The sequence below is a fragment of the Ambystoma mexicanum genome, chromosome 13 (genome assembly GCF_040938575.1).
Source record: "Ambystoma mexicanum isolate Mex_15411 chromosome 13, UKY_AmexF1_1, whole genome shotgun sequence".
Lineage (NCBI taxonomy): Eukaryota > Metazoa > Chordata > Amphibia > Caudata > Ambystomatidae > Ambystoma > Ambystoma mexicanum.
The window spans coordinates 406,195,029-406,222,635 of NC_090938.1; the positions used below are offsets into that span (position 1 = coordinate 406,195,029).

At 45.3% G+C, this 27,607-nt stretch overlaps 1 protein-coding gene across 1 annotated transcript in view; it reads right to left on the reverse strand.

Annotated features, from left to right (window-relative positions):
• The window catches only part of PSME1 (proteasome activator subunit 1), a 152,480-nt gene that overhangs the window by 105,867 nt on the left and 19,006 nt on the right, over window positions 1–27,607 (reverse strand). Inside the window, exon 2 of the mRNA XM_069634001.1 lies at window positions 6,154–6,186. Within this exon, the coding sequence (XP_069490102.1) occupies window positions 6,154–6,186 (33 nt within the window). The remainder of the gene's footprint in view (window positions 1–6,153; window positions 6,187–27,607) is intronic.

Sequence of the window (27,607 nt, forward strand, 5' to 3'; positions counted from 1 at the left end):
AAGATCTACAGAGGCTGAAGCAGTCAAGATGCTGGGACGAGTCTCAAACTCGCAGGAGCGAGGATCTGAAGGTAAACCCCAACAGCCCTGCAAAGTGTGAGAAACCGCAAAGCAGACCACGTGGTGCTAATTCCCCGAGGCGGGCCAACTGCAAGGGAGAGGGAGGCCACTCCTCTGCACAAAAACACAACAAGCTTCATAGCACTGTTGAGCTGACCGACTCGTCCAACGTCAATGGTGACCCTTGGATCACCGGGGCTCGAGAAGGGAACCGACCCATGCAGTACAATTAGACTTACCTTGGAGGTCCTCTGAGGAAGAGATAAAAGTCACAATAGTTGTTCTCCCACATTAGTAAAATGCAGCAAGCCTGCATGATGAAAGTGTGTGGGGCTTAGCCCCCATCTTGTAGATTCACACTACAACATCTGTCATTAAAACTGTATTGGTTAGGGAGAGAAAGTCAATCCCAAGAAGGAGGAGGAGGATGATTTAAGGAAGGTCAGGAAGCAGGATATGTTGCGTATACCGGGCGAGGTCAGCAGTGGAGGAGGACCAAGAAACTAGCAAGAGGAAGAAGGGGGCGTCTGACTGTGGAAGAGATTGCTAGAGAAGATAAGATAAGGTATAGGTTAAAGAGTGGAAGTGGTTTAGAGAGGGAGTGTGAAAGACCAAGACCCCACAAAAATCATTGGCCTGCCCTTGACACTCGGATTGATTTGTGGGTCATCTGTGTCAGCAGTCAGGGTTCTTTGAGCTTTTCTGACAAGATGTGTCCGTTGCCCAGTTCTGGTAAGGGTCAGAGGTTACACAAGCATGGTCATATACATTCTGAATAGCCAGTGATGCTAGGACACTTCTGCAAATGGTTATTCCACTGACAGGAGCTGGTCACAGAGCACTGATGCTGCGATTGAGTGCAGATCCATCTGGTCCAACAGAGGTGCAGCTCTGGTGGCAGAGGTTTGCAGGAAACTCTCATGACGACACTCCAGTAAGGAGAGCAGAGTACAAGCACTTTGGGTGGTTGTTTGCTTAGTGTCTTCAGTAGCTAAACATCTCAGACTGTCCGCTCTGGGTGTGCCGGTTACTTTTCCCCTCGCCTTTTTGTTCTTGGTTCCACACTAGTGTCTACTGGGTCTTGCAATATGCATGGCATTGACCTGCAAGCTAAATAAAGCTGACTTATTACTGGCGTCCGGCAGTAAAATTATTCTTCGTACAGATCTTGCATGGCGGTCAATGACAAATTGATAATATGCACATTTTTCAACCAGGATAGAAGTTAACCATTTCAGTGCACTGAGAACTCTATTAAAATCAAAAGTTTGATACCTTTGTTGAACTTAAAGAACAAGTTTCATGGTGAGAAATAACATACTTTTTAGTGAGAACAATGTTATTTATTTAAGCTTACTGCCGAGCTTACAAATCAACAACAAAACAACAATTTAGACTCCATCATGGCACGAACATTAAAGTCGAGGTTTTCAGGCATAAGGGATGTTCTCTTCTACTGTGATCACTCTGCCAAGAAGCTCACACAGAGTGCCCAGCTAAGAGAAAGCTTGCACAAAGGACACTGCTGGCTAGAGGATCAGGCAGAGTGTGGTACGGATGAAAGCCAACAGAAAGGTTTCTTTTGGAGGCTAATGCCATCAACACACTGCTGGAATAAATGCAGAGGCAGGGTACTACTGAGAGAAAGCACACAGAGACAGGACACCGATGGAGGAAATTCCCAGAGGGCATACTGTTGGGAGGAAGCTCACACAAGGGCACTGTTGAGGGGAGCTCATAGATGTCAATGCGGGAGGAAGCATACATACAACAGCACTGATTGAGGAAGTTCACACTGAATGCACTGCTGTACGAAGCTCACATATAGGGGAAAGCGAAGAGAATACCTCACAGAGACATGGCGCTTCTAAAGGCAGCTAAAACAGAGGGCACCTTGTACTAATCAAGTAGTATCACTGGAGAAAGCTCATTCAGAAAGCACTTTGAGAATTCTTGCACATACTGCATTGCTGGAAGGAGCTCAGTGAGACAGGGCACTGCTAAGAGGAAGCTCAATAGGGGCCATTGAAACAGGAAGCATACACAGAAAGCACTGCATGAGAGCATTCACAAAGAAGGCACTAATGGAGGAAGCATACACAGAGGACACAGCTGGGCAGACGGTCAGACAAAGGCTGTTACTGGAGAAAGCTTGCACAGATGGTGGCGCTTTTGGATGATGCTCATACACTCATCTGGAAGAAGTTCACAAAAAGAGGGCACAGTTGATAGGAGGCTCCAACACAGAGAAGGCACTGTCGAAGGAAGCTCGCGCACAACACACTTTTTCAGAGACTCTGTGGGTACATCCTGGAAGAGAGCACCACAGTTGCAGAAAACCTAATGGTTAAATTTGGTGCTCAATTTGAATACGCCATACATTACTCACCGTAATCATATTTCTGATGGTATCTGCTTAGATTCACATGGTGTGCACATAGTCCGGCATCTAGTGGTTATAATGGAGTATTGCATCTTTTTTTCGAAGATCGAAAAGGGACGTCGACATGGGCGTGACTGTAACACTATCCCAAATGTGACATGTAGTGCACCCAAAATCCCTCCTGCATCAGGTCCCACTGGTTGTTTTTCTTCTGCTGTGAGCGAGCCTTGCAGAATGCGTGAGTGCAGAAGAGAGAAGGTGTAAGCTGTCTATGTTCCTTCTACTCCAAGAGGGGAGGAAGGGTGGGCGCATGTGAATCTAAGCACGTACAACTATCATAAATACGATTACGGTGAGTAATTTATGTCTTCTGTTGCCTGTGAATCTGCATAGAATCGCATGCTGTCCATAGACTAGCAAGCAGTACTAGGAGATGGTGGTGAGATGTGTGAAGGGACAGTAGCAAAGAGATGTCTTAGCACTGCTTATCCTACCAGAGAATCAGACTTAGAGTGTGTGTCTAAGCTGTAGCGTTGGGTGATGGTGTGAACAGAACTCCAAATTGCTGCTTTGCAAATGGAATCTAGAGGAACATTTGCAATGAATGCTACGGTAGCCTCTGTGCCCAGAGTAGAGAGCTCTGGGTGTAAAAGGTAGATCTCTCTTGGCACGAGTGTAACACAGTGCAATGCCATTTTCAATCCACTAGGAAATAGCTGATTTTGAGACCAGCTACCACAGAGAGAAAGAATTGGTTTGTTTTTCTCAGTGGCTTTGTCTTCTCAAAGTAGTAAATTACTGCCCTCCTCACACACCCAGTGTGTGGAGGATTATTTCTGCTAAGTTAGTGGGGTTTTGGAAGAAAGTGGGAAGTACGATTGATTGATTCACATGGAACTTCAAGATAATTTTATGCACAAAACGTGGGTGTGTGAGCAGAACCACCTTGTCTTTTTGAATAGTCACGAAGGGATCTTGAACTGAAAGGGCCTGCAGTTCACCAAGCCGTCTTATTGAAGTAATGGTCACTAGGAAGGCAATATTATAGGTGAGGGCCTTAAGGCTAACTTTGTGCATGGGCTCAAAAGGGGGCCCCATTAATCTGTTAAGGACAACGTTCAAGTCCTATTCGGGAGTTGGGTTGGAAATAGGAGGATGAAGTCTCTTCACCCCTACCATGAAGGCCTTAATGACAGGAATCGTCCACCATGAAATCTTGTTCTGGGATGTGGTGTACGCAGAGAGAGCGATCAGGTGGACCTTTAGGGAATTGAAAAAATAAATCCTGAGTCTAAGGACGATATCTTTAGGGGAGCAGTCAATAGGATGGACATGTTTAGAATTGCACCAGATATGTTTTGGCCAACGGGGGGGCACAGCAATGTGACCTCCCTATACGCTGTTCTGCTCCGACAGGCCAAATTAATTGGGAAGCCCCCCCAGAACGCCCAAGAGTCAGACTGTGACACCCCTGCCCCCTCCCTGGGGATGTTGGATGTCAGAGTGCACCCCCCGGTCCGGATCCTGTATCCCTAGACCTCGGAAAGCCAGAGATAATTTGATTTCAAAAGGTCCAGGCTGGAGGCAGCGCTTCAACAATATTGAAGTTGGCGTTGTATTTGCTAACTGGAGCCCGCTGAAAGCCCCATTCATCTCTCTCTCCACCCCGGCCGTGAGTGGATAGGAGTCGAGTGATGTTGAGGAGCACTGGAGCCGAGGGGGCTAGCAGACGGAGCCGGCGCCCGCACCACCCCCTTGGCACTGGAGGGAGATGACCTGGCGGGCCGCCCTACATGGAGGAGTCCGTACTTACCGACTGTCCTGCACTCGACCCGCCCCCACCGACCAACAGCAGCCCTCTGCTCCCTCACCCGCCACAGCTACCACCAAGACTTCCTCCCCTTGCAGGATGCCCCGTTGGGCTGCTTCCGAGTCGGTGGACTGACGGTGCAGCAAGGGCCTGCCCTACTCCTCCCACCCCCACATGACAGGGGTGGGGGACGAGGAATAGAGTTGTCTTCTGGACCGCTTGGATGCCGGAGATCCACCCCCGGGACGACGAGAACCCAGCAGCACCCGATCACAATCCCCTCCGGGCCAGAGGGAGCAAATAAAAAGGGCCCAGGTACCCAGCCTTATTCAGCAGTGCAGAAAATGCATGAGACCTTGTACCCCTGGCGGTGCCCAGAATGAACACTACGCAGCCTGCACGCCTGTGCTCTGTGGAAGCCCCCTTGGCGAATCTTCCTACCCCTCACGGCCTATGAGAACATAACAGGCAGGCACGAAATTGCCTAGAGATCTGGCTGTCCGCTTCAGACGTGTGGGGGTTGTGTGCTATGAAGCATGTGGTGTGTGAGCGTTCTTGTCGTCGGTGTGCAACTTCTCCATAGCACAGCCGGCAGCATGCCCGTCGGGCCAGGGACGGACATGTGGGAGCATGAAGGCTCCACAGTAAGGTCAACGGCTTCCGAATGAGAGCCACGGGTGCTGACGGATTCCTCGTCTAATGCGACTGCACCATAGGGGGAGCGGCTCTCTGCATCCATGGCGGAGGCCGCTCACCGTTTCATATGCCTGTCTTTCAGGATCTTGGGCCGAAAGAGCTTACAGGCTTTATACAAACGCTCGTCATGGTCACGATGGAGACACCTATTGCATAGGCGATGGGTGTCCTTCCAGGGAAATTTGCTGTTGCAAGACAGGCAAAACTTAAAGGAGTCCTCCCCATAGCAGAGGGAATCGGCTGCCAGACCAAGAGAAAAGGAAAATAAGTGGTAAAGAAAAGGCATTCTCAAAGGGGAAAGAATGAACAGGGTCCCACTCTCACTACAGTGAAGGCCCGGGCTGGAGGTCAAGGCCAAACAGTCAACAGTTGCCGAGCAGCCCAGGATGGAACGTCGGCAGACAGGACCAAGCGTCAACAGCCGTCGAGAAGTTGTTGAGGATAATCGAACCACAGACAAGCACTGGAATTACCGATAAATAAAAAACAGCAATATATAACTCTTAAGAGCTCTGCATTATGTGCGACCAACTAGGTAGGTGGGAAAAAACAATCTGGTGGGACCTCGACATGTAAGGGATTTTCGGGACACTACACGTCACGTTAGGGATACTGTTACAGTCACGCCCATGTCTACGTTCTTTTTCTATCTGCATAATACTCTGCGATTACCACTAGATGTCGGACTATATGCATACCATGTGATTCTAAGCAGATTCACAAGCATCAGAAACATTATTATTTATGTGTGAGCTCTGAAAATCAAAAATAAACAATATAGTTCTCAACAAATGTAGCCACTCTTTATAGTAGTTTAAGAAGGATTGGATAGAAAAAAGCAATGTTTGCCCTTTCTTAAAAAAAATAATTGAATTGCTTATGTATCACCATGAAACATGTTCCTTAAGCTCACAAACAAACCTCTGCTGGAGGATACTCACAAAGAACTGCTGACGGGAAGCTCAAACGGTAACTGTTGGAGGAAGATCACACAAAAAAAAGACACTACTGGAAAGGACCCACACACAGGGCACTGCTGTTAGAAGCATGCTCAAAGCACTGCTGAGGAAGTAAACAAATAAGACACTGCTGGAGCGAATTCATACTGAAAGCACTGAGGAGGGAACACACTGGGGGACCAGAGAGCAATAATGAAAGGAAGTTCACATTGAAAAGGCACTGCTCATAGAAGGATATTCCTTACCTGTGCATTCAGATCCTTCTTAAACGCGTCCACCTGTGGAAAAATACAGAAAGATATGGTCAGAGCTGAAAGATGCAGTGTGGTATACAAGTAAGGTACGAGATGAATTGTGCGGCATGGCAAGGTGTGAGGGAGGAGTCCATGCTGTAAACATAATGGGAGAAGCTGTAAGAGCTGCAGACTGAAGTGCAGTCTGGGCTGCAGTTCACTCAGAGATGCGAGATACAAATTTGTATACACAGAAAGGTGTGAATCAAGGTGCTGCCTAGCAAGGTACGCAGTGCATTCTGGAAGTAGAAGGAGAAGCAGAGCTATTTAGTTATATTTGTATTATTTAAATGTTCAACAAAAAAGAATGTATTTATATGGTTGAATTCCGGCACCATTTAAAAATGAGTTTGGATTAATGAGAAAACCATTCATTTTGAAATGTACTTTACTACTGCTGTAAAGGAGAAAATGTAACGCTGCCAAGGGATGTGGGGGTAACAAACAGGATGGGGGGTGCACCCATCAATTAGGCAACTGATGGAGGAGGCAGGAGAGACGCAGCAGGGGAGGGGGCACTCCTGGGGGCTGAGGGAATAATTGACCACTGCGCTGCGTAACTTATGTGCGGGTCAGCAGGAGAAGTCCATGGGGGAAGAGTGGAATGGGGGTGGGGGTACAGGATGAGGCATGGGAGAAAGGGGCATGCACGGGATAGGGATAAGGGGCAGGGGTAGTGGCTAGAAAAGGTAGTGTAGCACAATGTGAACACCACAACAGACATTTTGGAGTATAGGCCTCAGGTAAGTAAAACATTTGTCCTTTCGCAGCCACGGGTCTCTTGTCCTGGGTAACTATGAATTTCTCAAGCGCTCAGCTACAGCAGTGTGCTGGAGAAATGCTGCAAATTAGCCGTTCCCAGAGAACGTAGCAAAATAATGGGACCAGTAGATACCATTGAGGACAGCAATCTAGGCACCTGGGTGCTCACTGGGAACTTGCGGGGAATTAGAATTAAATGCAGTAGAACAAAATCCAACCATGGTGAGGTACACAGTTTCAAATCACCCCTTGGCAGATGGTCATGGGAAGAGGGCTGGGGGGCGAGGGAATGAGCGGCAGGGAACCAATCACAAGGAGAGGTTTTGGTGTCCCTAGGGTTAAACAGTCATTTGTGTCCTTGCTGATGTCTGCTGGAAAACTCATTGGTCAGATGCCGTGTGAATTTTGCCAAGCTCAAGTTATTTTGTGTGTCTAATGGAGGCGGACTAATGGCAGATGAATAAAGTTATAGTAGCCAGCACAATCATGTAATGCTTTGAAACATAATTGTGGAGCGGTGTGGGAAGGTTTGTGACGTCACGATGGGTGGTGTTGGAGAATGGGGGTCAGGATGGAAGGAACCAATTACAATCATTCAATGTATGCCTGGATATAGGGGATTGATATAGTACCACCAATCAGCTTTGTAAGCTTCACAAAATGTTTAAAATGTGTGTATGCAAATTATGTTGTTTTTATATAAAGCCTTTGCCCGCTGTGGGCGACGTTGACAGCTCACTTCACTCAGTTCAGTTCCACATGACTGTTTGAACCGTGCTTTCTCAACTGCGTTCTGGGCCTAAATAAACTGCGTTACTTCCTGCTTGGTGAACGCTCCTTTTTGGATTACTTTGGCATTCCAGTCAATACTTGCTTTTGGAGGACCCCTGATACACTTCTATGCGGTTATTCGTCACAATATCACATTCAACCAAACTAAAGATTACAAATCTAAGAAATATTTATGTAGATCAGGCCAAATCACAAGAGATTTTTAACCACATTATGTAGTATTAATTACATGTTATGACACTTAAAGAAAAGACCAATACAGGGGGCATCTCGGAATGGTTGCAATTCTTACACATATCGTCATTTACAGATTAAACGCAAGTGCTTGTGTCATTCTCAATACAGAATTGATCAAATTAATTTCTATATGCCTTGAATAGAGAGCCATTTATGTTAACTAAAAAGTATAAATTTTCAATGATTAAAGAAAACCTGAAAAATTGAAATCTTGATTCATGCCTCGAGGTGTGATAGAGTCTAATCTTGTAGTCCAAAATATTTCTCTGTGTAAAAGACTTTGATTTAAATTGCTTCCTCTCTTGGAGATTGTGACTTGTTCCAGTATAACAAAATGGAACTGTGAAATATCACGTCCTTTTAAAAAAAAAAAAAAATGTACTGTAACCAGTGATGAACAATTCTTTGTGCGAACATTCAAGTTGTGTTCACACCATCTGATGTTTGCCTTTCTGGTAGTCATACCAACACAAAACAGTCCACAAGGGCATTTAATACCCTAGATAACATTTTTAGTGCCACAGGTCGAAATGTGGTGCAGTGATATATTCTTACAAGTGTAAGGATGTTGGACAACATTGCCTTTTATAAGATTGTTGGATTTTATATACTATTTATACAAGGAATCATACCTTCATAGTTTTTCACTTGAAATTTCATGATTAAACATTGCATGTACTAAATAATGTATCAGCAAATTGCTTTTTTTATAGGCAAAGACAGGTAGTTCACTGAAAAACTTTCGTAACTCTGAATCCGAATGTAACATTTTCCAGTTTTGTGTTATGCAGTTCCTAATTTTGTTGACTGTGTTCACTGTTGTGAAAAATTATTCATACTAGATTATAGGCTTCTTTTGGAACTTTATAACTTTATCTTCCAACAATCTTGTCTAAAATTCTCTCTCTGCCTTCCCTTCTGCTTGGATACATTTAAAGTAGCCTTGCTTCAATGAAATTAGTCAAACCATTTGTTGCAGAACTGAGAAGTAGGACGCTAATTGAAAGTCTGGTTTATATGATTAATAAAAGGTTTTCTTTGACACCACAGCTTATACGTATAGCTGCCACCAATGATAGTCCATTGAGGGTGGAGATCCATGTGGTTTGGCCAGCTAGCTTTCTTTTTTACAAACAGGTGAAGTGATACTTTAAACAGCAAAATTCTAAGCTTATCTTTCAGTTGTGCTGTTCTTTACAATAACTACTGGCAAGACGTTCCTGGTTAAGTGGTTACGTTTGCTGCTTTTTCACTTCATAATCAAAGCTAAAGTCCTTTGCCTAAAATAATTCATTCGTATTTTGTAATTGGACCAATTATTTGGCTGGAGATTTGGTCACTAGTTCAGACAAGAGAATGGGCACTATACCTGGTGTTTTATTTACACAACCTTTATCTTTATTGGGTCATGCCTAGGGTCAAGCCTCCTTTAGGTCTACTATACTCAATTATTGTAACGCTCACCTGATTCCCGCAGAGGCGCCGGTCTTGACTGGGTGAATGCCGTATCTTCAAAGGTGATGTGTAACACACGGTTGGCTCTTTGGGCTGGACCTCTGTGCACTGTATGTCTGACTCGAAGAGTAAGATGTCTGCAGATAGAAAATATGGGATTAATGAACTGAGGTTATTGGGTGCCTCTCTCCTCTTCCCTTTCTCTTCTCCTGTAGAACCCCAAAGGTTAACGCCCTCACCTTAGGTAAGTGAACGCCGAGCTCTCCATCTGCCTCGGGGCATGGTGCCGTAACCAGTTTCTTCACTGGATAAGGGTGCAGGCCTCTTGACCTCAGAGGACTGCTGTCCGTCGTTAACTGCACAAACGGTAAGTTCTGGGCACTTCAAATGTCTTAAAAGTCTTTTGTAATGATATCTCTTGTTTTGCAGGGTTCCGGCGATGGCAGATGGCGGGCTGATGAGAGTTGAGGATCGAACCCGCGTGAGGAATAGAAGCGCCTGGAAGCACGTAAGTAAGCGCTTATAGCCTGCTTCACGATGCGCACCAACTGTCCCTTTTATCTTGCCGGTACAAGCTCGGAGCTTTAGAGAAGCTGAAGGGTGCTGGAATACCCACTGGATTCGGCGTGGGAAGGAGTAAGGGCACGTGAGTAATAAAGTTGCCCAATGTCTTTAAACGCACCTTCTTTTGTCTTTCAGATGCGGGATGCAGCGCCGAAGGCCTCCGGAGCGTGCGAAGAGCTGGTAAGCTTTTGTCTTTCAGATGCCGGAATGCAGTGCGAAGACCTCCGGAGCATGCGAAGAGTAGGTAAGCCTTTGTCTTTCAGATGCCGGAATGCAGCGCGAGGCGTTGGTTACAGCCGATGGACCAAGTAAGAGATGCGCTGCCACTGAAGACCGTAGTGCTAACCTGTTCTTTCTTTGTCTTTACAGGTGCTGCTGAAGACTGGATTCCAGGATGGTAAGCCTTTGTTCCATTAGGCCCAGGATCAGAAGCAGAAGACACGATGAGCGTTCTGCTGCAGAGAATGCAGAATAACGCAAAGCAAGATTCATCCATCGGATGTGGTTTAAATAGCCTCCTGTAGTGCTTAGGTGTCTCCTTCCACAGCCACGCCTAGGTAAGAAAAGAGTTCCTGCTTTCCAGAAGAGTTCCAGTGTTCTGAACCTAGGGAGTGGCTCCTGTCCCACCCAACAGGAAAAGTAGTCCCAAACAGAAGAGGATCAGGGGCTCAACTGGCAGGTAAGTAAGCAGCATGGTCTGCTGAAGGTAAGTCCACCCAAGCATTATGAGCCCGGCGCTTCCAGCGCTGGGACTGGGCATCTTTATGAGCCTGGTGCCACTGGCGCCAGGACAGGGTCCAAAAGGTCCCAATTGGGACTGGCTGGCACTCGGAACCGGGGTTATGGGTCTGCTTCCAAGGGAGTTGGGCAAGTCCTGATCTTTTGGAAGCAGAGATCATGACAGCTATGAATACAAGATCGTCTATATAGAGTTAGGACCAGGCTGACGTTTGTCTTTTCTGTACCCTTGGGGTTTCTATGGTTCAAGATCCATTGATCCCAGGTTGTTTTTAGGATTCAGACCTGTGAGGTCCTAGTCTGTGGTAGTTGTCTATAGTACTTTAATTTGGAAAAAGGTGCATTTATTGATGTTTATATGAGACTGCCACTTTGAGGTCCAACTCATGCCACTGTAGGGCTCTCGCTCCATCAACCTCCATGCTTCACTGCTTGGTTCTATTTCAGGTATTTTCATTTCTCCCATTGCCAGGCATTTACACCTGGAACATCCATTATGTGCAAGCTCGTAATTGACCCATTTTGTTTACAGGTGGGACTACAGGTGGGACTATCAATGATCGACTATTAGGGTCGTCATTTTGTAAATTAGGTTTTCTCTGCTTTCTGCACAGGCACTTTTCTTGTTTTTTGCCAGTTCTCCAAAGATTTCGTGCCTGGTTGGAAATGGCCTTTGCTACAGCATTTGACAGTTTTAAGGGTGCCAGTGCCTATTGGTTTAAGAAGGTCTCAGCTTGCATGGTGAACACAATCTGCTTTCTCTGCTCATTTCAATAACCAGTGGAACTTTGTGGATTCTCCTTGTGCGGTATAGCGAAGAGCAAAATGGGTGCAATCCGTAAAGCTAAGCAGGATATGATATGATCCATCCTGGTTATAGTGCTACCATGCAGTTTTCTTCTTCTGAACATTTCCTCACTGAACAAGGCCTTGATAGGCCATTCGTATTCATCGAGGGTTTTCTCCCACACCCCTCCAGTTATCATGCCAACTAGTTGTCATGTTTAATGCCCTAACTGGCATCCTAAATCCTCATATTTCAATTTAGGTCATCTAAGGTAATTTAGACCTTTAAATGTCTAGGAAATCAGGTGCCTTTATTTCTGGCATTCAGACTGTCAGTCATGACCCTTTCTTCCCTGGTTATCAGTGGCTGCATTTAACTAGAGTTTTCCAGATGTCCCCATTGAACTGAATTTGAGGATATGAGAAAATGTATAGGATACATTCTATTGTTTGCACTGTGTTGTCCGTAGGTATATCCCATTGTCTTAGTTGGGACCTTAATAGGGACTGGCACTCTATCAGTCAGTTACAGAGGAGGCAATCAGAGGCATCCCTGGAGCTCAATGTAATGCATTTAGGTGCTCTGCAGTTCTTGGTTATTTCACACACCACTCAAAACATAATTCACATTTTCAGAGGTATTAACACAGTGTCTCTGGCCTGCTGTTTGTTTTATGCTGTGATAAGTTATACGGCTATCACAGCATGAATGCCAAAGCAAGTCCTGCAAGTTCTCATCTTAGTTATATATCGGGAAGGAATCCGGCATCAGCTTGGAACGTCCTCAGAGTAAGGACTGATCAGGAATTTGTGCGACGAGGGAATGGCCCGATTACTTTCCGATAATCTTCATTACTCCAAGTCCATATGTTCCTCGTCGTAGCCCTCAACATTCCTCCATCCAGAAACCCATTTTGACTTTAAACCACTTGGTAATCAATCAGAAAGTCTAAGTGATTCGGAGGTACTTTTATACCCAGCTAAGTGAGAGAGGAGTTTAAGAAAAAAATAATACATCAGAAGAGCAAAACCTTTTTAGGGGGCTACTGAAGCACCTTTCTCCCATCGGAGGACGCACCTTAAAATGTAAGGACCGAGACGTGGAAGACCTAGACCTGGCGTAATGAAGATTACTGGTAAGTAATCAGGCAATCACTTCCATTGGAGATTTAAAGCTGTTACTATTTGAAACATGTATCATTCTTTGAATTCACAAAGGTAGCAGGCGCCCCTCTCTCGGAAGAACAAGGCATGATAACCTGTTCAGTGGTTGTTAACCACATTGAGAGTTCGCAGCCATCTGCTTTTTGCTCACTGTACCTTTCACAGATGGGAAATATCTATTTGCATATCAGTCTTTGTCCCGCCCACATGGGCAGTCCAGCACCGAAATGCCATGGCAATTCCTCTCTGAACAAGAGTACCACCAGCAACCCCATACACGTGTTTCAGCCTTGTTGGGCATCATCAGTGAGGTGAAGCTGAGCCTCTCTAAGTACAGTGAGCAGGGAGTCCACGTCTGGTTGCCCCAAGGTAACCTAGGGTGACCAACCCCAAGTTCCTTCAAAGAATTCACAAAGGTAGCAGGCGCCCCTCTCTCGGAAGAACAAAGACTGATATGCAAATGGATATTTCCCATCTGTGAAGGTACAGTGAGCAAAAAGCAATGGCTGCGAACTCTCAATGTGGTTAATAACCACTGAACAGGTTATCATGCCTTGTTCTTTCGAGAGAGGGGCGCCTGCTACCTTTTTTGTATTTTTGAAAGGAACTTGGGGTTGGTCACCCTGGTTTACCTGGGGGCAACCAGACGTGGACTCCCTGCTCACTATGCTTAGAGAGGCTCAGCTTCACCTCACTGATGATGCCCAACAAGGCTGAAACACGTGTATGGGGTTGCTGATGGTACTCTTGTTCAGAGAGGAATTGCCATAGCATTTCGGTGCTGGACTGCCCTTGTGGGCGGGACACAGACTGATATGTAAATGGATATTTCCCATCTGTGAAGGTACAGTGAGCAAAAAGCAATGGCTGCGAACTCTCAATGTGGTTAATAACCACTGAACAGGTTATCATGACTTGTTCTTTCGAGAGAGGGGCGCCTGCTACCTTTTTTGTATGCATCATTCTTTATATCAATTTCAGAGAGAATTGCCATAAATTGAATACATTTTCATGGAGATTTGGACTAAGTCATAACACAAGGAAGAGTTCCTAGAATTCTATCAAGTTACGCAATATTTTGCATTATTCTACTTCTTTAGGTCTGGCTGTAGAGCAGACTGCTGTTTGGAAAGTAGAACCCGCGCTGGCTCACAGCGATAACAGACTGTTACTTTGTGTATCTGTACACTGCTGTCCTCAAAGCCAAAATGACAAACTCTATCCTCAGTTATACTTGAACATCTTGCTGCAAGCTCAAATTCAACCCATCCAACAAAAACTCCCCACCTCTAATTTTCGCTCAATTGCTAAGGAGCATTTTGAAATTTAAGTCAACAACGTAATGCTCAAGCTCCCCTGTTGATGTTTCCCAACAAGCTTTTAAAAATATTCTACCCCCCATCTGATCCTGGAGACCAAATCTGCCACTTCCTAAATAATACCTTACATTTTGGTTCCTTTCACAATTCTTTTCTGGATCCTACTGAATAGTCTAATTTTGGATTAATGTCCATGAAGCAGTTTAGTTCTAAATTGTTGGTTTGCACTGTAAAAACCAAGCTGCCAACTTGTGTGGAATCACAAACTTTGGGAGCGCCCTCAAGTATGTTTCTGTCCTGCAAGAAAGAGAGAATCTGTGGTGACCTCCATCCTGGATTACCTCAGACTGGGCACAAGCAGGAATAGCAAGGAGTATACTGGCCTTGATGGAGGGCTTCAATATGGTGGGCACTCAATCCTCCTCACAAGGCTGAGAATCGGTATGGAGCACCACACTAGCCCTGATAAGTGCAGTCTTCATTCTGAGCCTCTATGCAGACTAATTCCCAATGCCTCCCCTCCTTGTAGGACAATATGGACGACCTCATGCAGACTCGCGTTGCGAGAGGATAAAAACAACACACACGGGTGAAAGTTAGGGGTTCAAAACCTTTATAGACTGTCGGGATGGGTAGGGAAAGTCAATAGTGCCTGAGAAGTCGAACTGTGGGAATCCTTATCGCCAGCACCCTTGCCACCAAACTAAGAATTCTTAACAGTCTCAGTTCAAGGGCTACAGCACTCTACTCAATTGTTGACTGCTCAGACCCTAGGGATAGAGCGCCATGCTCACTTTACTTGATAGCAAGCATTTCCCTCATCGCCTTGATCCCTACTGGGGTGCAGGTCAAGCTTGGATATGCACATTCCTCCAACCATGGTCCGCCGTCCTGGGCAGTAATGAACACCTTTCAATATACTCCTAACACCAACTATTTCCTCCTCGTTGCTTACCATTTTATGTAGGGCTGTGATAATATGCTACAACTACAGGTTGCCATCCAAATAGTCTTGGGGAGCTCCAACTAGTGTGGGTCAGGGTTTGGGCAAACACTGTTGCATGTTGCAACCAACTGTAAAAATATCAAAGGCGTCTGGTCGGAGTCTTCCCACCGGTATCTCTCCTACTTCACATATTGTCCTCCTTGCTTGTACTCTTCTCTCCCCGGTGTGTACCCCTTGCTGCTGAGCTCTAAGTTCTTTTATAACCTTATGACAAGTTTAATTATGTAATAAATGTGTGGGATTGATACTCCTTAGTTTCTCTACCCCTCCAGAGCGTGATTGGATATTCCCCCTTCATGCTCATTATGGATTGCCAACTACAGCCACTCCTTGTTCCCCTGTGGATAATTTATCTCAATCCGTAATGGTGCAGTGGCAGAGCTTAAAGAGACGATACAGCATTTTGAAGTCAGGTAAAAGAGAAGAAACAGATGCACGCTTTGAAGCACAGAGCAATGCTCTGTGTTGGTCGGCGGTGTCTCGAGAGCAATGTCAGTGTTAGTTCCTCACCACGAGTCAGCATGCAAAGTACAGCTCTGATCATGAGTATGGACACACTGAAGTGAACAACAGCAGCCATGGTCCCCGGACAGATGTTCTTATGAGGGGAAATGTGTGGGTGATTCTTTTTTCTGATCTCTTCGTCGGGATGAGGATTTTAGATCGATTGTTGATGAAACAATTTATTTATGTCAGCAGTTCCCATTGCCAATGGATTCCTTCTATCCCGGATACGTTGTGTGCACCATTTTCAAGCCAAGGTTCCAAAGCCTCTTATCTCTCCATCAACAGACTTTCTTAATAGACACAAATCCATCAACTCCACTAACTGTTAATCAGTGATAGAATTCTACGTAGCAGTATGACTGCTAATAGAACAGACATCGTCTGAGGCATTTGACTGTTACCGGAGAACTGTTCAACGACAGGATTCAGAATAGGGACACAGATCAGATGAGCGTGCAGCCTGGCTGGGTACCATTGTCTCCCAAAAATGGAAGTATCCGCTAGGAGGAAATACAGCAGATGATCTGGCACCTACAAAAGGGGAAGGGTAAACCACAGGATGCAATATAGTGAGGGTAAGAAGGCGGGGCCCCAAGAAAATATGAGGGCAATACAATTCTTTGGTGACAAATCCAAGGACATCTTACGGACAGTACACCAAGAGAATAAACCCTCAAGTATCAGAAGGGCAGTAGCACAACATTACAAATCAAGGTTGATGAAAAGATGGACAGGTTGGTGGAAGACTAGTGCGAGATGCAGACTAGGCTGGAGGTAACCACTGCAAGGTATATTTTAGAGAGCGGGAGACTGGTCAAATAATGGTTGAGCAGTTACTATGCAATAGCAGGAAAAAGTCACTGCCTCCCAGGCATTATAATCAGTTCTCTACCTGCAAACAGCACCCCATTTCTTACACTCCAAGTGGGAATTATCACTAATCAATGGCTGCTGGCAAGTGCAAAGTCTGAGGCGGGAACTTGGAGAATAGAAGTATGAGATGTAGTTTTAGGGATAATGAGGTACATGCAATAGAGGAAGGAGAAAGCCCCAGAAGTATATTGTTACATTATGTCACATATGGCTCAAGAATCAGTCCCAGAGGCGGTTCAAGGGTTATTAAAACAAAATGTTGGGGCCTATGGCCACCTCTCTCACTTGTCTAGTATTGAATCTCCACCCTAACCCAGATGTCACTGACCCCTGGTTGGTAGTTTGATGAATCTGGAGTTCGTTCCGTCTTCCTTGGGGGGAAGTCACCCCCTTTGAGGCTAGAGAGGTGAGTCTGCTAAGCAAAACCCTCCCTAGGGGTTTGGGAAAGCGGGACCTCACTGGGAGCGACTGACAGGACTCCCATTCCAGTGACTCCCCATAACAGAGACGTTGTCTGCGTATATTAACAGAGACATTGTCTGCATATATGGGAGTCCCAGAAGTGAATCTGACTGGCAGCTGTGGAGTCCCAAATGATGTAGAAAGTACATTGAAACAGTTGGCTCAATGCAATGTTAACCTCTCAATGGGGTTAACAGTTTAAGACACCCCTTTGTTATCTGGTAGCAAGAATAAAAGGACCTCCCCCCTTCAATAGAGGAGGAAAAGAAGCGATACGAACAGTCGAGCCTCTGACGTACCAACGCCATTGGGAGTTGAAGCCACACAACCGCGCTGAGCCGGCTGTGGCTCAGAGAAAGTCCCAGAAGGAAGTCCAGAGGGAGACACAGAGAGATCGAGAAACATGGCTGACGAGGCATCAGGCTGTGCGGAGTCGGTGAGGCCAAGCGGAGCCAGCCTTGAGGGAGGCATGACCACACAGTGGAGGGGTGTGCGGGCGAGAGAGGAATAAATCCCCCACTCGCACTACACGAAACCAGAGAGAGCGACATAGCGGTGAGCGAAGAAACACTCCAGCCTGCGTTAAGGAGAGTTACCGCCAGGAGCTGGGGAGAACGCAAGCATCACCGGATCGAAGCCATCACGCTGGAGCAGGACCTGCTACGGAGAAGGTACGGGGGTTTCTCACAATAGAGGGAAGCAAAGAGACCAGACCGTAAAAATGGGAGAAAGACTGAAGATTACTACGAGGGCCAACCCGGTCCAGAGGGGGAGATGACATGCATAATGAGAGTGGTTACGGGAGTCCTAAAAACCCGAGCCTTGGAATCAGCCAAATGACTCAAAGCCACACACAAAAACCAAGGGAAAGATATACTAGGAAGGGATACACATACCCCTACGAATAATCAAGCAAGAAACTGGGAACAAGACCCTAAAAAGCAGGTAAGGATTCATTCCATGGGGAAATCCAAATCAAGCAAGACTGGAATCTCATGGAGAAAGACCCACGTAGTTGGTGGAGGGTTAAGGAAATATCCCTTCATCTACGATCACTGAGAGAATTGACTTTTTGTGGAACTTGAGAGTTTGCTATATACTTGACAAAAACCTTTTCTTTATTTGGAACGTTGACAAGATGAACACAAACTGATAAAGTTAGGAGACCTGTATCCTATTGAATAATTGTGGGAACTGACACTACGAGAGTATCCGGGAAACCATGGGAGACGTCAGAGTAAAGAACACGGAGGCCAGCCTATAACACCCGCTTTCCCTTTTAAGTTTGTTTTCTCCAAGTGGTAGGGGCAGTTAAGAAGTTAGGGTTTGGACAGAGGGCAATGTTTATTATTTTGACAAGCACCTTTAGTTTAATAATAGCTTCCCTTTTAACAAAAAGGGTCAGTAAGGCGTTTTCTATAATTTAAATAAAACTCCTGTAGCAAAAGTATATCTTCTAGTAACTCCCTCCGGGACTTCCCCATTCTCCCTTAGTGTTCTAAATGGAAGGGCAATTGCAAATACCCTGTTTGATCCAGGCCTGCTCTCACCTCCCCTTTTCTATTCTCCACTCCTCCAACCAATTTTTATTCCCTTCTATAGTCTCACTTAACCCGAGCCTAGACGCCACCCTTTCATGTTACTCCTCTTTCCACCCCACTCCACTCCCCCCTCCTCCACACCACTACTCCGTCCTCCACACTACTCAAACACCAACACCTAGTGACATCTGCTTCACAATCACTCCTTACACTAACCTTTCTACTGAACTGCCACACAAACATGCATACTCACACTGCAGAACCACTTCCACTCTCTAGGCAACACCTCGCCTGCTCCACCAACCACCTCCACAGTCCGCAGCTTCTTCCTCCCTCCTGCTGGTTGCTTGGTCGTACTCCAACTCCCCCTCTGTCCTCACCAGAAAAACCCACACTTTCTGCTTCCTGCTTATGTCTCCCTTCCTAAGCCAGGATTGGGTCCATAGCCAATCTAACCAGAGCTTTTCACCTGGGGCGTGTGTGTAAGGGGAAAAGTAATAAATAGTGTGCGGAGCGTGCCCACTTTTTCTGCACGGGCTCACCGCAGAATGGAGATGGTGGCCCAGGAGGACCAGTGTTTATGATCGTGTTCTGGAACTCACACCTAGCCTCAACGCAAGTCCTTTGGGGGAGAGTGGTTATGTCATCCGTTTTGGTCCCGTGGGCGTTGGAGGTCCACTATGCTGGTGCAGCTTGGGTGCCCAGCGAGTTCATTGGGTTCCCCAGGTACAGGGGTAGCTTTCTTGGCTTCTCCACGCTTGGAGAGCCGTAGTCTTGGGTATTCACTAGGCTGAGTGGCTATCTCTCAACCAAGGAATGCTGCAGTCTCCGGTGACAACTTCAGTGTGGGACTCTCCATCTATGGCTGATCAATGCAGCCATATGCTAACCATTCAGATCTGCCTTCTGTTTCTTTTGTACAGTGGATTCCCTTTGTCTTCTGCATCGAACATTGGAGCTCTGAAAACTACAGAATGTCACATGGCAGTTTCTGATATTGGAGGCAAGGCTGGACTGAACAGTGGTGTGCATAAAAACATATTGGCACATCATTCATACTTTGTGTCGGAAGCGGCTGAAACGTGAGGCGTGAGATTCAGCAGTGCAGCTTGACACGTTCTTCGATTCCTTCTTCTAACATCTTGTTAGCGTGACATCGGTGGTTTGGAGAAAGCCTGCAAGATGTGACAGCGCAGAGAGCATTACTCCTGGCGTTCCGGTCAGGAACGGAGAAAAGGTCTGCGCTTGGGGAAGCGCACTTTTGGGTCGCCCGGTAAACCCGCCCGATTACATTAATCTTTGCCGCTGTGCTGCTGGAAACCCAAGGTAGGCTCCCCACCATGGGGCGCGAAGGTGAGGGCATTCAGCCCCTGGCTGGGGATAAGGTTGGCCTCCCTGGTCCTTGCCTAGCCACTACAAAATTTGGAGGTTGGTGTGGCAACATATACTATTCGCCAGGAGAAGATAGTGAGGCAGAAAGTGTGGCAAGTTGTTGTTTCGAGGAAGTGTAGTTGAATGTGACCAGCAGCAGCATGCCAAATAAGTATGCTGCTATAAGTACACTGAGGGAGTGTGTGCGCTGAGTGCTTCAGTGCTCCGGGCTATGAGCCTCTGGCCTTGGTGTCTTGTATCTGTCCTGCAACCATCTCTGTGGCATCCTCCTTTACAGGTCAATTCCGGGCCATTTGGGGCCCGATGGTTGCCCCAGGTGTTAAGTGGAGTGCATGGGAAGCCACATTTCTCTGCTCTTGAACCTTTTATTTTTTTAACTTGTTGGAATCAAGTGAGTGAATTCCTGCGGCAGGGTGACAAATTCTGTTTGTAGCTGCAGTAAACCGGTTTATCAATTGCCAATTTTTTATATACTTGATTGACATCAAGAGAACAAGTGTGTCTGGAAGGTCATGGTAAAACGCTGTTTCACTGCATCTTTGCAACTCTCTGTAAACGCTGTTGAGTTTGCACCCCCGTTTATTTGAGTGGGTATTTCCTGCCTAGTTGCCTTATTAACGCACTAAGAACTATTCCTTAATAAGGACATTGGTGGGTCGGGTTCTGTAGACTCAACTCTTTTTGATATTTGCAATTAACACTGCTGGAGCAATTAGTTCTAAACTTCACCATACCCTTTATTCTGGTGGCAACACTGAAGCGTTGTGCTAGCACTTCTCCTGCTTTACACGCTAAGCGCTTAAAAACACATTGATAATATGCAGGAAGCAGTAGAAGAGACGGAGGCAACTGGGGCATATCTAGCTGATGAGGTAGCACTTTGCTGTCAAGCCATGGAGGCTGCTGGCAGATCAACTCCTGAACATACTGACAACATGCACTCGGACATCATGCGTACAGTCGATGACGGAGTGGAAATTGCATCCATTAAGTCATCCACGTGTGTGTCTGCCAAAAATTATCATGGCACCAGAGCGTTCTAGTAAGGTTGGAGCCAGCAGTGCCAAGAAGGGTCAATCAAAAGAAAATCACTAAATATTTTCCAGTTAAATCCGGTAGCAGTGTGTACAATTATGAGTTTGAGGATCTTGCAGTCTTGTTGGCTTATCTGGGATCTAAGACTACTATTAGTATTATAGCTGCATTGACCCCACAATCTCCTTGTCCAACTACCGCCATCGAAAAACCAGCTGAGCAAAGGGAGTCTCGGTTCCCTTTTGGCAGCCCCATGAAGACGATCGATTTATTTAGGATTATTAACACTGTCTCCGTGGTTGAACATTCAATTAACACACATCATCTATTTAGTGATACGACAGATGTGGATGCACATGTGATGACGCAGACAACTATTTTAAGACCACCTGGTGATCAGCAAATTGCTTCAAATACAGTTCTTACCACTATAATAACAGAGCATGAGCGCAGTGACATCAGAGAATACATGCTGCAACAGGAACAGTCAGCATGTAATCAGGTTCCTCTAATTGATAAGACGAATGAGAAAAGGCGTGAAAGGTTGAAAGGAAAGAAAGCTAACGATGGTGACGATTATCAAGTGCTGGGAGGCATTGAAGCCATGTTTGTAAACAATATTGCAATTTCCCCCCTGCCGTAAGACAGCAGAATATTTCTGATAAGGGCAGAGGGGTCTGCATTATGACTGAAACCTCTAGCCTGAGGCCTATTCGCGAACAAAAGGCATTACAATTAACTTATGTATTCGATGGAAAGAAACACCAAATGTTCAATTGGGTAACTCTAATGCAAGTTTTCTAAAGTGTGATTCCGCTTAGCATAATTAAGAGCAGTGATATCCGGCTAGCAGATCAAGTGGAATCAGGTGAAAAGAGCTCAATCAATATCGTGTTTTAATCCAATTAACTATTAGATTATGTTGTATTGCAGGAAACTGGTTTGTTTAGAAAGGGATATGCAGGTTGTATTGTTTTTATTCCGAAGGAAAAGTACAGTGATCAGTATAAACCGAGACCAATGGACAAAACAAGCAATATGGAGGTAAGGAGCGAGGCTACATTAGATCACAAATGTATTGTGGACAAAAGAAAATAAATTGGGAGAATGGACCTTGAACAAACATTATTGAATGGTGAGGAGCATGGTTAATGGCAGTGTTTACCAGAGGCTTTCCACACCCATTTTCAAAAACAGCCCTAACCAATGTTTTGATATCTGCGGTTGTAATACTTGGGGGCGGCGGGCAATCCCATTTTGGGGGACAAGGGAGGTTTGTTTGACAATTTGCATTTATTCCCATTGACCATGCAGCAGGAAACCTGGAATGCTGAACCTATCAATTTAGATGGTTGAATCTCCATTTGTTTGAATACTGTCAAAGGTGACAGAGGTAGAACTATGCGTGTTCTTCTAATCTCTATTAATAACATTTGCAGGCTTGAGAAACATCAGAGACGCACAGAGACCATACTTGCGCCTGTATTGTATAATCTATACATAGCTGAGTTGAACAAGGCGATTGCTGTACCTGGTACTGATTCCATAAAATGTGGTAGTTCTGTGGTATCCTGGCTTGAATATGCAGATGACCTGCTGATTCTAGACTACACCCCTAAGGGATTGCAACTTAATTTGGAAGCACCGAGGGTATACGCTGAAGTAAATGGACTAACAATAAATGCTGATAAATCAAAACTCATGGTTTTTAGACTCAGAAGTACGGCAACGAAGACTTCTTGCTGGACGATCAATAACAAGAAGATTCAACAGGTCCCTACATATAAATCTTTGGGAGTTGTATTTGATGAAAAACTAAAATGGAGTGACCACTGGGAATGCGTGAGTAATAAGGTCAAACAGCAGATTGGGGCTTTCAGCAAATTTGGTGGGAAAAGCAGTGGTCACTGGTTGCGAAGTCTACTCATAATCTACCAGTCTAAGGTGAGGTCCTTATTGCTTTATGGAGTTGAAATCTGGGGCTTGAAATTTAAACATATTTTAAAGGCCTTCAAAGGTAAACATTTGAAACAATTACTTAGTCTTCCGATTAGCCTCCCGATAGAATACATTCATTTGGAATGTAATCAGTGTTGAATGTACAATAGACAAAAGAATATTATTATTCAGCCGTAAGCTAATATCTGAGGGAACAGGAACATTGCAGGGTAGAATAGCCTTTTAATGTTCTACACTTACACTGTACATTAAAGGTGGCTGCTTAAAGGGCATCAAATTAGTTACAAATCGCTGGACATCAATGGTGGGTTTACATTCTTTTGATCTTACCCACAGTGCTTTCAAGGGACTGGTGAAAATACTAGTAAAAAGTTCATGGAACAAGAAATTGTCTCTTTAGCCACTAAGGTGAATAGTGGAATGTATCTGAAATATTATATGGGAAAATGTAGTCATCCCAAATACGAGGAGGCATATCCTCATAGTCATATTGTGGTATGCTATATCCGCATAACATTTTACTTAGTGGAAACAATTATCGGTGCTCGAAGGGGCCTGAGCAGGTCGTCCAGAGGCATTTGTTGATGTATTGTAACAGCCTGGAAGTTATACGCCACCAATTTATGAGGAAACGCTCCTGGGTATCAAAGCACAAAAGTATTGATGACCTACGGGTGGATTTTATTACTGGAAACGATTGTAGCTTAAGATTTTATATGGTTAAAAGTTATGGCTTTATAAAGGGGTATTTTAAATGAATTGGATTGCCAATAGCATTTGTATTTTTATATCTTCTGATTGACTGTATTTATTATGAGGATATTGTGGTGTTGATGTTTTAATTGTGTATAAAGTAATTTATATGGCTATATGTATGCAAAATAAATATTTGAAAAATAATATTGGCACGTGGGAGTGGGGCAGAAATTAGGCCCTCCCTACTCATTGTCCTACTCACTGCGCATGAAGAGGGGCTTCCAACCCCCTTTGACAAGGCCAAGGACTTGCCCTTGTCACAATTACCAAAGGAAAGCTTCTAGGATTGGTGCAATTGGCACTTTGATAAACAAATTCAGAGAGCCCATCACATCCCCCTTGGGAAAATAACGCGAGGAGAAAAAAGCAGACTCTTTTAAAAATGTGTAAGAAACATTTGACTAGGCAAAAAGTTGTTTGCAATGGGTACTCCAGCAAAGCATGTGATGGTGATATGGAAGGGCCGGCAGTATGTTCCCAAAACGCTGCGATGCGTGCCCGATAGCTGGCGCATCCTATGCCCAAGGAGTAGGCTCTTCCTGCTTGTATTCTTCAAGTGATGATATGCAGAATTCAAAAGAATGAGAGACGGAAACGTCTGCAGTGTCGGATTCCAGGAATTCTCCCTCTTGTGCAAAGCTTTGTCGCTGTTAAGAGAGAGCATTCATGAAGCAAGCAAATAAAGAACATCCATAGTCATGTAGCTTTCTATGGGTGAGGGTGAAGATCAAGGTCTGTGATGCCATTGGTCACAATTGGATAAGACGGTCACTTAAAAGAATGATGATGATTGTACTTTAAACTGTACTACATTGAGAAGCAAAGAATGCCTAGTATTTCTGGATATAGAATTCTATGTTTCAGGCAAAACAACAAACAGCAGAATATTTTTAAATCCATGGCAATTAAGTTTGACCTGCATGGCGGAGTACACATCCATTTAGATTGAAGACATTTTTTCCACTTTAGAAAAAGGCTAAGGATGAGGTGCAACGATAGTAAGCGCGATGAGACACAAAGGGAAGGTTTCACTTGTTGGATCATGACGCCTGATGCCAAGAGTAGGGCCACGCACTGTTGAGTTTCCTAGTCTCACATTTAGCCTCCCCTCTCATTCTGGATACCTGATCTCTAGTGTCACTGTATTTGGCGTTGCATCATCTGTTCCAGCACCGCTCCATCACCACAGCCACTAACCATGGCAAGTTCCGAGCAGAGAGCCAGACCGCACACAGTCCATCACCTGTCCGTAACTGAGAGACCTCCCTGCAAAGTATTAGTATATTTGACAAAGGATACCCACTTCAGAAAAATGTGAGACAGTACCTAACAGTTTCATTGTAAAGAAAAAGTTACATTTTGGGTGAAAGCACAGGCCTATGCTTTGCAATAAAAACAAGTTGAACTTGATACCCCTAGTTCGATCTTGTTAAGTGTTCCTTGAAAAAGAAATATAATTTGATATCTTCCCAAAATTATTCATTTCTGAATTTGTATTATTAACCCCAACTACAAAAAAGGAATATAATATTTGTGGCAAAAGACATTTGGTTATTTCTTAACATAAAAAAAATTAGGCTTTTAAAACAGGTAGAACCGCTGCTTCTCAAATCTAATAGAATCGTTATCTTCTGCACTCAAAATAAATATAATCTGTAATGAAGCCTGTGACCCATGTGGATACCCGGTTACTCGCAATCTCACCATATGGCTCTGGCTGAAATCTTGCTGCTTGAGCTGAAACAAATATGGATGGACAACTGATGCACAGTGCTGATACAAATTGACCAGTACTCACAACCAATTGGTACTCCTGACACCACAGGAAAATGCAACACCTTGTGGGTTTAGCGGACAGCATGCTGGACTGTGCGGACACCTGTGTCATGTGTAACATATTGTAACAGCCTCTATCTAAATCTACCTGCCTCTACTCTCCGCCCTCTGCAACTAATCCAGAACAGGACTGCGAGACTTGTCCTTGGCCTCAAGCCCTGGGATCGTATCTCTCCAGCTCTGAAATCTCTCCACTGGCTCCCAGTGGATGCAAGGATTAAATTCAAAACCCTCTGCACTGTCCACTAGGCTTTCTGGGGCCTGGGTCCAAAATACCTTCAGCTATCCCTCCGCAAATACCTCCCCTCTCAAGCTCTTTGCTCCACTACCTCCAACTCACTCAGGGTCAGTCGTTTTTCTAAGAAACGAGCTGGGGGTAGATCGGCTAGGGCCTCCCTCTGGAACAGCCTCCCTGCCACTCTAAAACTTGAGGAGAACCATCGCCGGTTCCGGAAGCGCCTCAAGACCTTCCTCTTTTCTTCTGCCTTCGCTCCCCCTCTCCCCTGCTGATCTGTTCTCTCTTGGCACTGTGCACCTGGCCACCCTGTCTTTTGGGCCCAGGTACCTGCTCATCCTGCCACCCTCCCGCACTGCCTCCGGGCCACCCCTTGCACTGGGGTCTGTATCTGTACCCATACAGCCCCCCTTTTCTTCCTGTACTTATCAGACCTACCCTGTCTGCTGCCTTAAACCTAGCACTTGCAAATTGCTGGCTGCATTACCACTGTTTGTTGCCTTTATTATTTATTTATTGTTATTTATCTGTTTCTCCTCTGCTTCGCACTTTCCACCTCTCCCCCCTTCCATGCACTTTTCCCCTCCCCCCTCTCCCATGCACTTGCGCGTTCTCAATGTCACTGGGCCTAGTAAGATCGCCGTTTTGTTCTCCCCGGTTCCCCTCCCTTGCCTTATCGTGCTCTGAAACACTTGTGTACTAGCGCGATAGAAATAAAATATCAATCAATGTGCTGACAACCTGGGGCATATGCCAGCATTCTTTCTTCTGTGCGAATACTCTAATAAGTGACTGTGGTGACACACTGTGTTCTGTGCAGATGTCCTGCAGTCAGTACTGGCAACACAGACGCCTATGCTCATACCCAGTCATATGTGGAGCCACACCCCACTTACTGAGACCCAAAGCATTATGTGGACACTGTGTGGCCCATGCAGACATCCAGTCAATCATGCCAACTTCCCCTAGCCCATGCTGACACTTCATGCAGACACGCTTTGAGTCCTGCTGACATTTTGAGGTCTATAGGGACACTGATATGTGTGGTCTGTCTAGTCAACTACTGGTTTTAGGCTCAGAATGGCAATGCGAGACATGTGCGAGAACCCTTTGATATGTGGTATGTGCTTAGAACCCATGGTTTGAGTTGTCACGTTGCAACCTTTGCTAAAACTATGTGACTGATTCCAAACATTCCTGGCCTGTGCCAACATTCTGTGGCTTGTGTTGACACTGCATGGATTTTGCGGTCTCTCCTTTGGTTTATGCTGACACCCTAACATCCGTGCAGACTGTCAGGAGTGGTCACCGGGCCCCATTTCACAGGCTGGTGCTATTGCCAATATAGGCTAAAAGGGCTCCTTAGCTTGTTCCCAATCACCTATTGGCATCAGAGTTGAAATGGTTGCGGTCATGCTCTCATAAAGAGAAAGAGGCTGGTGAGATACAGGATAGCACAGTTATCGCCTGCAGTAAATGGAAGGTCCCCAAACAGGTACAGTTAACAATATATCTCTCTTTCAGCTCACTAAAGTGAATACGTAAACGTAAGGTCAGGGTCAAACAAAGGTCTAATTTCTGTATTTGGAAGAAATGGTTTACCAAAAAGCCTGGATGATAGCTCAGAGGCAAGGCACTTTTCTTGGAAGCAAGACAAACCAAGCACCAAGGGTTTGAATGCCACTTCCGTGCCTAGGGGCTGGACTCGCAATGGCATGAAGCGCACTATAAGAACTCAATTTAAGTTTCTTTTAAGAGCGTTAGGGTCAACCTAAGGGTCAAAACCTGTTGAATGCCTTATGGGGACATACTACGGTTTATACTGAATTGGCCCCTTGCCACAGTGAACCAATTTCTGCTTAACTGATGTGCAATGCTACCTTGTGATTGAAATTGGTAGCTAGGCAAAAGGGTATTGGCTGAGTCGGAGATGGTCCTAAAGAGGAGTGGATTAATGTGAAAGTCATAGTTGGTGGTACATAGTCAG